The sequence below is a fragment of the Trachypithecus francoisi genome, unplaced genomic scaffold (assembly GCF_009764315.1).
Source record: "Trachypithecus francoisi isolate TF-2019V2 unplaced genomic scaffold, Tfra_2.0 Lachesis_group7, whole genome shotgun sequence".
Taxonomy (NCBI): domain Eukaryota; kingdom Metazoa; phylum Chordata; class Mammalia; order Primates; family Cercopithecidae; genus Trachypithecus; species Trachypithecus francoisi.
Genome location: NW_022681472.1, coordinates 2,886,583 through 2,899,008, shown reverse-complemented (window position 1 = coordinate 2,899,008; position 12,426 = coordinate 2,886,583). Strand labels below are relative to the sequence as shown.

The following is a 12,426-nucleotide window of genomic DNA, read 5'->3' as shown; positions in this document are numbered from 1 at the left end:
GAAATGAAGGACCCATAGGAGTTAGCCAGACTGTGGAGGAAGGAGGAAGAGCAGAAGTGCAAAGGTCTTGAGACCAAACGAAAGGCACGCAAGCCAGTGTGCACCTTGAGCATTTCCCCCCAGTGAGCCATGGCAAGAAGCAAGCATGCTGAGGCTGATGCCCCTAAAGGAATTTGAAGTGCAGAAATGACATGACACAATTTGTCTCTTAGGAGGATCCCTCTGGCTGCTAACTTTGGAAAGATTGGAAGGGATTTTAAAAAGCAGAATCAGAGATGTTGTTGCAAGAGTCCAGGAAATAAATGATGGCCAATATTCACTTGGTGGCAACGTAAACAGAAAAACAAGACCTAAATCGAGTTACAGTTGGAACATAAAACTGACAAGGCTTAATGATAAATGGATTGGGGGAAGGGAGGTAGAGAGGGAGGCAAAATATCAACTAATGGACCAAAAGCCCAAGAGATCAGATAAGCTTATTAGAGGTAGGTCTGAAATTTAATCTAAATTTCCTAGCTTCCATGACAATGTAGAACACACCATTAGTTACTTAATTTACAGAAACTATAATGTAAAAACAAACCAGTAGTGGAGAAAAACAGATACATCTAGTAGCAAAATCTAACCAAGATCTTCCTCATAAAGGCAATGCTGTGTGTCACACAGGACATTCCCTAAATAATATCCTTTCTGTGTACTCATATGCTTTATAATCCTGCTCCTATCAAATTTCTTAAAAATAGATAAGTGTGCATAATTTCTAGAATAACCACTGAAAGAACACAAACAGAATGAAAGAAGTTGAGAACAACCATTCCAAAAGTAGGCAAGAAACATGCAGAAAAATAGAAACCACCAACTAAGATGATCTATTTAAACCTGAACATGTCAGTAATTATGTATATTAAATGTAAATGGACTAAATGCTCCCAGTAAATCACAAAGACTGATCAACTGAGGGCTGTGAGGGCTAGAGAGACTCTCAGGTCCCAGCTCTGAGTTGGCACAGGAGTGGGCGGTGGGAGGGGTGTGGGAGGTGTTAATGGCCCAGCAGGTGCAGGGCTAAGGTTTCCAATGACCTTTCCCCCACCTTCTTCCTTTCTCGGGGTCATGCTTTATTTGGCCTGGTGCCTCCCTGCTGGACGCACCAGCCAATCTGGGGCCCTGCCTCAGACCTGCATATTAGGTTGGGGATGTGGGGCAGGGAGCTGGCTGTGAATCCAAGATTCAACTTGTTGCCAGAAGTACAGTTATATGAAGGGGAAATTGAGTAAATAAGTAAATGCATTAGGGAGCATGGGAGCCAGGTTTCTCAGATGGAAAGGAAGAATCACAGAACAAACCCTATAGTCTTAGAATAAAATTAGTGGGAGTTGTTAGTATAAACTCGTGATTTTTAACAGATGGTAAATAGATGGAAAGAGAGAAGAAGAGAAGAAAGGAGGATGAATTTGTATACATATGTGATACATTTGTAGTACAAATACACTGGTAGAGAGAGGAAATATAGGGATGGGATGAGAAATCAAGGATACTGAGGTCCTATTTCCTAAGATGGATGATACTAATTTTATGATGATGATATGTTATTTTGCTTCCTAAAATGTATTTTGTATGTGGTGTGCTCTCAACATGGCACCAAGAGAGCCTAGGCTTCAAAGACTTATGAACTTAACAATCTACTCATATTTTCTACTAACTTGTGTGGGTCAAGCAGGGCATGTCATTTTGTTTAAAGAGACAATAGGCTGGACACAGTGGCTCACGCCTGTAATCCCAGCACTTTGGGAGGCCAAGGTGGGCGGATCACTTGAGGTCAGGAGTTTGAGTCCAGCCTGGCCAACATGACGAAACACCATCTCTACCAAAAAATACAAAAATTAGCTGGGTTTGGTGGCATGTGCCTTGTAGTCTCATGTACTTGGGAGGCTGAAGTGGGAGAATCACTTGAGGCCAGGGGAAGTGGGGGAGTACCACTGCACTACAGCCTAGGGGACAGAGTGAAACCCAAAAATAAACAGACAATGATGCTCAGCCATGACTATTTCAACACAGATATATCTGCTCCTCAAAGAAAAAAACCCTTCATGAATATTCATCCTTTTCATGAAGTCATCCTTTTAATCCCACCAAATGTACCTTAGCCCTCAGAAAAGCAACATTCAAAGAGAAATAATGATCATCTTTTTTTTTTGACGGAGTTTCACTCTTTCGCCCAGGCTGGAGTGCAGCGGCACAATCTCTACAGGACTGAGCACCATGCCCCGCCCAATAATGGTCATCTTTTTAAAGATCAACTGAAATATGACTACTAAGGCAATTAAAACCCTAAGAAAACTTTTGGCCAGGCACAGTGGCTCACATCTGTAATCCCAGCACTTTGGGAGGCCGAGGCAGGCGGATCACCTAAGGGCAGGAGTTCGAGACCAGCCTGGCCAAACACTGTGAAACCCCGTCTCTACAAAAATACAAAAATTAACTGGGCATGATGGTGGGTGCCTGTAATCCCAGCTACTCGGGAGGCTGAGGCAGGAGAATCGCTTGAACCCAGGAGGCGGAGGTTGCAGTGAGCCGAGATCACACTATTGTACTCCAGCCTGGGCGACAGAGTGAGACTCTGTTTCCAGAAAAAAAAAAAGAAAGAAAAAAAAAGTTTAAACCACCACATACATCTATTCCAGGTAAGCACATTAGGTTTTTAAGGATGGCCTAATTTATATTAATAAAATAAAAACAACATAATGCAACCTTCTTTAGACTTCTGGCTTAACAAAAGTCCTCTTTTAAAAACTTTCTCCTAACTACATATTAATATCTTACACATATTATGCTGTGTGTATGTATAATTAACATATAACTCTATACATTATGTTATATAAAACCAAAATGACTATATTAACTTACCATCCCACTGGAATTATTTATTCCATTCATATTAATTTTTGTTACAAATCTAACTGACGGAGGAGCTTCTGGGTATTTAGGTCCACATTCTACTTTCAGGCTATATATTCTGTTTTCATAATTTGTCTGGAAGGCAAAAAACAAAAGGACAATCAAAATAACAATATGTAAAATATTAATGTCTAAGTGCTAAAAAAAAGGAAAAGTACAATATGAATGTACTTGATAAGACAGTGTTTATGATTAATAATTTATTTTTCCACATTCAAATTTATTTCACCTATATGGTGAGAAAAAATGCAATAAGCATACTTAAAAATTGAGATTTTACAAAATTAATTCCATGAGATCTTACAAAATTAATTCTACAAAGTATTATCAATATGATCACAACTTGCTTTTGTGATAAAAATGATGCCTGTAACAAATTAGAAGGAAGAAGGAAAAAGGAAAAACCAAACCACTTAAATTTAGATTTTGCTAAAAAGTTTACATTGTAGAGGGAGGGGCTACTTGAGACTTGTGTCAAACATATATGAAGGTTTCTGTTTTACACAACAGTTCTGCTTATTCCTATTGCTCCAGAATTGACTATTAATAGTGCCTGTTTTCATTCTCAAAAGGGTCTTGTTGGATAACAAATTATATGATCATCCTACTTAATATGGCAATCAATAACTTCTAGCAAAAAAGAAAACCCCACATTATACCATTGTGCAGCAATAAAACATAATTATTTTATGTCTCCTGTTAGTTATACTTACGTTGCTACTTCATTAATTTTGAGGTTCATTAAATCCCATTATCTGAATTCAGAGATACAATAGCAAACTTCATGTTTACACATCATTTTCAAATAGGTATCAAACTTAAAGCTTCTAGATTATCCAGGGCTTATTTGCATGCCTATAAATTAGCTCTTCTTTCTCCTATGGCTTTTGTTCACTTGGTTAACTTAGTGTACCATTAAAACAGCAAAGTAAAAAATAAATGAATCCTCACCTTGACTCAGGAGATTAAAAAGAAAAAAATTGTTTTAAAGAGAATTTATAATTATTGAAATTTTAATAAATTTTCTAAATTATAATTAAAATAACATAAAAATATATACATAAATAAATGAAAGTGAGAAATTTAATACCTGCTGGCTGCTGAATAAGACCAGAGAGAGAGGAAGCTAATCAACCATCTACAGATCTCACCTACTCAAACTGATCCCATCCCCATAAACAAGAGCTATCCAAATGGAGGTCAGATTTGCAGTATTAAACTACTCTAATATAAAACCTATGCAACAATCTTATATGTATGTTATTAAATACTTCAGTGCTTTTAAGAAAAAAGATATATAAAACTTATCTGAGATTAACAGCAAGCAAATATTAATAATATCCCCAGTACTTTCAATATATAAAAATGACTAAAATCAGACAGATCTCCAGACTATCTTGGCTGTGATTCTCCAATCTGGATGCATATCAGACTCCCCTATGATAGAGCAATTCTTTTTTTTTTTTTTTTTTGAGATGGAGTCTCGCTGTCACCCAGGTTGGAGTGCAGTAGAGCGATCTCGACTCACTGCAAGCTCCGCCTCCCGGGTTCATGCCATTCTCCTGCCTCAGCCTCCCAAGTAGCTGGGACTACAGGCACCCGCCACCACGCCTGGCTAATTTTTGGTATTTTTAGTAGAGACGGGGTTTCACCGTGTTAGCCAGGATGGTCTCCATCTCCTGACCTCTTGATCCGCCGCCTCGGCCTCCCGAAGTGCTGGGATTACCGGCGCGAGCCACCGCGCCCGGCCCTGATACAGCAATTCTATTCCTAGGCATTTACCCAAACGAAATGGAAACAAACATGTTCACAAAAAGACTTCTACAAAAATGTCCATAGCAGCTTTATTTGTAAAAGCAATAAAGTAGATTAAATCCAAATGTCCATAAAAAAACTGATAAACACACTGTGGTATATCCATATAGTAAAATACTATTCAACAATAAAAAGAAACACACTCCTATTACCTGAGATAACACAACTGAATTGCTCAGACTTCATGCTGAGTAAAGATGAGAACCGTAAGTGTATACACTACATGACCCTACTTATCAAAGCTCTACAACATGCAAATCTCTCAGGTGCAGGAAGCAGGGGTGGGTGTGGGACAGGGCACAGGGAGCTTTCTGGAATGACAGGAATGTTCTGTATTTCCGTAGGGGTAACAAGCTACATTTGTCAAACTCACGGCACATCTGTGCATTTCACTACATGTAAATTCTACCTCAATTCCTTTTAAGTTAAAAAACAAACAAACAAACAAAAAACCAAAGCCCTTTTCTGAAGGATTTTATGTTAAGAAAAAAAATTTTAGGCTGGGCACCGTGGCTCACACCTGTAACCCCAACACTTTGGGGGGCCAACACAGATCACGAGTCAGAAGATCGAGACCACGGTGAAACCCCGTCTCTATTAAAAATACAAAAAATTAGCTGGGTGCGGTGGTGGGCGCCTGTAGTCCCAGCTATTTGGGAGGCTGAGGCAGGAGAATGGCATGAACCCAGGAGGCAGAGTTTGCAGTGAGCTGAGACCACGCCACTGCACTCCAGCCTGGGTGACAAGAGTGAGACTCCATCTCAAAAAGAAAAAGAAAAAAAATTTAATCCCAAAGCTAGCCTATTAATCTAATCCAACGCTTACAGTAAATATCACCCTAACTTCTGACACCTTTGATTTTATCCCCTCTAAATTTTAAATTAACAGGCTGGGCATGGTGGCTCATGCCTATAATCCCAGCACTTTGGGAGGCCAAAGGCAGGCATACTGCCTGAGGTCAGGAGTTCGAGACCAGACTGACCAACATGGTGAAACCCCATCTCTACTAAAAAGACAAAAATTGGTAGCACACGCCTGTAATCCCAGCTAGTCGGGAGGCTGAGGCAGGAGAATCACCTGAACTCAGGAGGTGGCGGTTGCAGTGAGCTGACATCAAGCCACTGCACTCCAGCCTGGGTGGCAGAGCAAGACTGTCTCAAAAAAAAAAATTAAATTAACAGCCAAGTTTTCCTGTTATTTAACAAAAAGCAAGAGCAAAAAAAAAAAAAGAGGAGAAAAACAAACTAATATTTACTAAGTCAAGTACTCAGGTATTCTCCTATTATGTAATTATTATTTCACTTAATTCTCATACTGTTTCTATTTTAAAGATGGAGACAGTACCTTCATTTGCATATGAGAAAACTTGAAAAAGTACTAAACTTTAGTGACAACAAATATTGCTTCAGAAAACTGAACACAGAAACATAGAAAAACAAAACTGCTAATCATATAAATCCAAATAAATACTAGAACATAAAAAATGAGGGATCTGGCTAGATGCGGTGGCTCACGCCTGTAATCCTAACACTTTGGGAGGCCAAGCAAGCAGATCACCTGAGGTCGGGAGTTCGAGACCAGCCTGACCAACATGGAGAAACCCCATCTCTACTAAAACTACAAAATCAGCCGGGCATGGTGGTGCATGCTTGTAATCCCAGCTACTCAGTAGCCTGAGGCAGGAGAATCGCTTGAACCTGGGAGGCAGAGGTTGCGGTAAGCCAAGATCCCGCCATTGCACTCCAGCCTGGACAACAAGAGCGAAACTCCATCTCAAAAAAAAAAAGAGGGACCTTTAGTCAATAAAGTATAAAAAATAAAAAAACAACTGGCCAGGCACAGTAGTTCATGCCTATAATCCTAGCACTTTGGCAAGCCAAGGCATGAGGGCTATTTGAGCCCAGGAGTTTGAGACCCATCTTGTCAACATAGTGAGACCCCTGTCTCTACACACACACACACAAATTAGCCAGGTATGGTAGTGTGCTCCTATAGTCCCAGCTACTCAGAAGGCTGAGGTGGGAGGATTGCTTGAGCCCAGGGGGTTAAGGCTGTGAGCTGTGATCGGGCCACTACACTTGAACCTGGGTGACAGAGTGAGACTATCTCAAAATAAAATAAAACAAAAATAAAAAACAACCAACCATGTAACAATATATTAAAAGTCTTCTTCCTCTCGACCGGGCATGGTGGTTCATGCCTGTAATCCCAGCACTTTGGGAAGGCCGAGGTGGGCAGATCACCTGAGGTCAGGCTGAGACCAGCCTGACCAACATGGAGAAACCCCATCTCTACTAAAAATACAAAATTAGGCCAGGTGCAGTGGCTCACGTATGTAATCCCAGCACTCTGGGAGGCCAAGGCGGGCGGATCACAAGGTCAGGAGATCGAGACCATCCTGGCTAACACAGTGAAACCCCGACTCTACTAAAAATACAAAAAATTAAAAGGGCATGGTGGCGGGTCCCTATAGTCCCAGCTACTCAGGAGGCTGAGGCAGGAGAATAGCGTGAACCCGGGAGGCAGATGCGGTGGCGAGCCGAGATTGCACCACTGCACTGCAGCCTGAGCGAACTGAGCAAGACTCTGTCTCACCAAAAAAAAAAAAAAAAAAAAAATATATATATATATACACACACAGACACACACAAAATTAGCTGGGTGTGGTGGCATATGCCTGTAATCCCAGCTACTAGGGAGGCTGAGGCAGGAGAACCACTTGAACCTGGGAGGCAGAGGTTGCAGTGAGCCAAGATCACACCATTGCACTCCAGCCTGGGCAACAAGAACCAAACTCCGTCTCAAAAACAAACAAACAAAAAAGTCTTCCTCTTCTTCTGGCCAGATGTAGGTACTCTACCCTGGAGACAAAATTGTTCTCAACATCGCACCTTCTAAGGAGAAAACAACTGTGGTAAGACACCAACTCCTGCCTGTTTTATGAAAAGGCAACTGAATATACCCGCTATAACCTCCTGCTTTCAAGAGAACTGAGAGAGGGTGATGCAGAGAAGATCATCAGGTGGTGAGCAGAGGCCAGCTCCAGAAGAAGTCTGTGCCTTTGCAGGGCACACCCTCCTACCTCTGCCTGGCACTCAAAGGAAGTGAGCGGGTCTCTGATGAGGTTCAAGACACTATCCCAAAATACGGCACCTTGGCACTTAAGAAAACAGCAGAAGCAAGGTTACTCTTACCTTACCTGCACCCCCTTCTCCCCTGAAGCAGACCCTAAAATCTAGCTGACCTCCCCATGAAGTAGGTCATGAGAACCACTCCAAAGGGGTCTTGTCTTATGCCAAGAAAGGAATGAAATCCATAGACAAATCCATAGACAGATTTGTTCAGACATAATCTGAACAAACAGGCCCTGGTTAAGTTCCCCAGTTTATTACCTAGTGTGTTACCATCAGATCCAATCACGCTGTTGCATCACTGTCCACTCTTCATCAAATTTAGCATAAAAATACGCAGGTTTCCCTGTTTCTTTGGGTCTTCCTTTCTGAATGTTCCCATGTCATGTAAAACTTAAATAAATTTGTAGACTTTTGTCTGCCTTTTATTATAAGTGCCTCAGCAGTTAAGCTTGAGACAGGTGAGGAAAAGCTATTACGACCTTTTCTCCCCTGCAGCTCCAAAACCACCAACCACAGAGAGTGGAGGACCGCTGTAGCATCTTGTCTGTGTGCCCTGTGCCCCTTGAGCGAGGAGAGAGTTGCGGAGAAGCAGCCTTCACCCCCACCCCAGTGGATGGAGTTTCCTGAGGTTCAGTGACACCAGGAATGGCAACTAGTTGGGGCATCCTGCAGGGGGCCCCAACCGGGTGAAAGACCAAGCAGGAGCCAGTCCACCACAGCTAGGAACTGTGCTGTGGGTCAGCCCACAAGACCACTGATGAACTCCAAAACATTCTTAAAGAATAAAGTCTGCTGCAGGCAGTGGCTGGAGAAAAACCAAATCTAAATAATTCCAAATTTATATTCTACCAAGTTCTGACTGTTAAATCTTCAAATCAGTAAGTCAGAATGTTCATCAATTATAACCAAATTTGGCACTTTTTTTAACCAAACAGACCATAGTAATAACGTTCACAGGCAGTAAAAATCAAGGTTTTCATTATGCATACCAAGTTATAAGGAACTCTATCCATCAATATTATATTTCCTTCCTCAAATGTCTTTAGGAAAAAATAGAGCAAGGTACACAGGGAGCCTATCAGTTTAGGAGTGTGCATGAATTTTGCAAAGGAACACCAGAAAACAACATAAAACATACTAATTCATTCTCTATAATTAATGTTGCTAATTACCTGATACATTTTTCTTTTGTAATAATCAGGAGGGGCTGGGTGCGGTGGCTCACACCTGTAATCCCAGCATTTTGGGAGGCCACGGCAGGTGGATCACTTGAGGCCAGGAGTTTGAGACCAGCCTGGTCGACATGGTGAAACCCCATCTCTACAAAAACTACAAATATTAGCCAGCAGTGGTGGTGCACACCACCTCAGGAGGCTGAGGTGGAAGGATCGCTTGAGCCCAGGAGGCTGAGACTGCGGTATGCTGAGATCACACCACTGCCTGGGTGACTGAACAAGATATTGTCTCAATAATCATCATCATCATCATCATCATCATCATCATCACCAGAAGGAACTCTAAACTCTACCCAAGAGCAAAACAGCTGAAATGCTCTCATCATAAGGTAGCAACCAGTATACAAAACCAAAGACTTGAAAAACCCTTCAAATGTGTGCTCTTTCCAACAAGCCAAAAACATTACAGACACACATTTCAAAGATTCACTGCAAGGAGTGCAGTGGATGGGACCATTAAGTAAGGAATGCAACGTAAAAAAAAATAAAAATAAAAATAAATCCCAAGCTAGATAAAAAGACTTTGAGTAAAAATAAAACTTCATAAACCCAAGAAAGACCTAAGACAAAGTACAATGGGCCAGTTGCCAACCATACTAGAAAAAAGTGTAAGAATCATAGACTTTTATAGATGAAGAAACTGAAACCTACAGCATTTCTATGGCATGTGAAGTGTCAGAGGGCAAATAGCAACATGCACTCAATACAAACCAATTTAGAAACCCTCAGGTTCACATCAGAGGTTAGTAACATGTTACGTCAAAATGACTGCTCTCCCCACATACCCCCTCCATTTCCTCACCTTTTGTCCTATCTATCTGGAATGTTCTCCATCCCCATCACCACCTTCTGAAATCCTACCAGTCAGTCCTTTAGCGCTCATTCCAAAGGCAATTTCCTCCACTGTTCAGCCTTCCTCAATTATTCCAGCTAGAAGAAACATATTCTAAAGTCCCACAGTGAACTTGCTCTGTCATATTTAGAATCTGTCAATTTGTACTGATTTGTTCTCCTTTACTAAACAGCCAAATTTTGATGGCAATGACCGTATCAACCTTCCTCCCCGCAATCCTCTACGTAATCAAGCATTATATCCTGCACGTGGGAAGCATCAATAAATGTAAACAAAATAAATTAAAAGGAACTATTTTAGAAGTTATCATAATTGCTTATTTTAATATCAATAGTATAAAACTAAATGTTAATTCTAAAGTAACAATAAGTATTAATAGAAAAAATATAATTTATAACACTGACCCTTGGTGGCCCAATAATCATGCCTGTCCACCTTGTAAGTGTCATATCTTCATCATCTTCAAGGCCCCAGCTAACCGTACCATCGCCTACTCCTTTTTGTCCTTCTTCAAGTTCTTCCAACAAGCGAAAATTACGAGGAACTTTAACTCCTATACAAAAGAACGTCAGTGTAAATGTAAAAAGCTTGTAATTATAAGAGCTACACATATTTAAATTCAGCTTTTTCCAAATTAACTTCTATAAATTATTTCCCAAAAAGACAAAATTCCCTTTAAAAGGCATTCTGCTCCAGAAAATGCTGGATCTAATAACCCCTCAAAATGAAAACCCTAAAGAAAGCACTGTACCAAAGATTAACAGCAGTATACAACGCGTGTATAAATTCCTCATCCATTTTATACTGACATGTCAATCAATCATAAGGAAATCGTTAGAAAGTGAACGTTTTCCCTACTTGAGGTTTCTGTTACAGTCAAGGACTCTGCATCAAACAAACAGCCATGACCAGAAAGTTAATAAAAGCCAAAGTTCATTAATATATACTCTCTAATGATTTCTAAAGAGTAGAATTATGTTCCATCTTAGAAAGTGCACCAGAAGGTACTGTCTTTTAGAATCCTGAAGCAGTCCCACCCATGTGAGGGCATGTGAAAACAGAATCTGTCCGCCCGCCTCGGCCTCCCAAAGTGCTGGGATTACAGGCTTGAGCCACCGCGCCCGGACCCCGTCTCTACTAAAAAAAATACAAAAAACTAGCCGGGCGAGGTGGCGGGCGCCTGTAGTCCCAGCTACTCGGGAGGCTGAGGCAGGAGAATGGCGTAAACCCGGGAGGCGGAGCTTGCAGTGAGCTGAGATCCGGCCACTGCACTCCAGCCCGGGCGACAGAGCGAGACTCCGTCTCAAAAAAAAAAAAAAAAAAAAAAAAAAAAAAAAAGAATCTGTCAGATCGCGAGTTCGTGACCAGCATGATCAACGTGGAGAAACCCCATCTCTACTTGAAATACAAAATTAGCCAGGCATGGTGGTGCATGCCTGTAACACCAGCTACTTGGGAGGCTGAGGCAGGAGAATCGCTTGAATCCAGAAGGTGTAGGTTGCGGTGAGCCGAGATGACACCATTGCACTCCAGCCTGGGCAACAAGAGTGAAACTCCGTTTAAAAAAAAAAAAAAAGTGTGTTTACACAAGTAAAGTGTGTCAGCTTTTTAAGAGTTTATTCAGTTTAGGAAGGGGAGTCAAAATTTGTACTTGATTTCAATTACTGAAATTGAAAGTATTCCTAACTTTTTTTGCTTTCGTGTATATGCAAAGGTAAATATTTATTAATCAAACCTTATAAATTTGAGGTTACTTTAGCCTTCTCAGAACTTTTGTCTGTGTAGAAATGGGTTTACTAAATATTTTTAGACAATTTCTTAAGTATCTACTTTTATTTGCATACAGTAAGTTAGGAAATACATTTAAAGTTCCTCATACACCTGCTGTGTTATTTTGTGTGAGTGAGAGAGTCTCGCTCATAGCTGAGGCAACCTCTACCTCCCAGGTTCAAGCTATCCTCCTGCCTCAGCTTCTCAAATAGCTGGGATTACAGGCGTGCACCACCATGCCCGGGTAATTTTTGTATTTTCAGTAAAGATGGAGTTTCACCATGTTGGCCAGACTGGTCTGGAACATTTAATGTTCCAGAGGCAGAGGCTGCAGTGAGCCGAGATTGCACCACTGCACTCTAGCCTAGGCGACAGAGTGAGACTCTGTCTTAAAAAAAAAAAAAAAAAAAAAAAAAAGCCGGGCACAGTGGCTCACGTCAGTAATCCCAGCACTCTGGGAGGTCGAGGTGGGTGGATCACGAGATCAGGAGATCGAGACCCTCGTGGCTAACACGGTGAAACCCCGTCTCTACTAAAAATACCAAAAATTAGCCAGGCGTGGTGGCGGGTGCCTGTAGTCCCAGCTACTCTGGAGGCTGAGGCAAGAGAATGGCGTGAACCCGGGAGGCAGAGCTTGCAGTGAGCTGAGATCACGCCACTGCAC

General features: G+C 41.4%; 1 protein-coding gene across 2 annotated transcripts in view; it reads right to left on the bottom strand.

Moving 5' to 3' along the window:
- The window catches only part of UBE2V2 (ubiquitin conjugating enzyme E2 V2), a 61,875-nt gene that overhangs the window by 13,471 nt on the left and 35,978 nt on the right, over positions 1 to 12,426 (bottom strand). For both annotated transcript variants that reach the window (XM_033202281.1, XM_033202282.1), the window contains exons 2-3: positions 10,397 to 10,545; positions 2,905 to 3,030 (exon numbers count right to left, since the gene is read on the bottom strand). In XM_033202281.1, the coding sequence (XP_033058172.1) occupies positions 2,905 to 3,030; positions 10,397 to 10,545 (275 nt within the window). The remainder of the gene's footprint in view (positions 1 to 2,904; positions 3,031 to 10,396; positions 10,546 to 12,426) is intronic.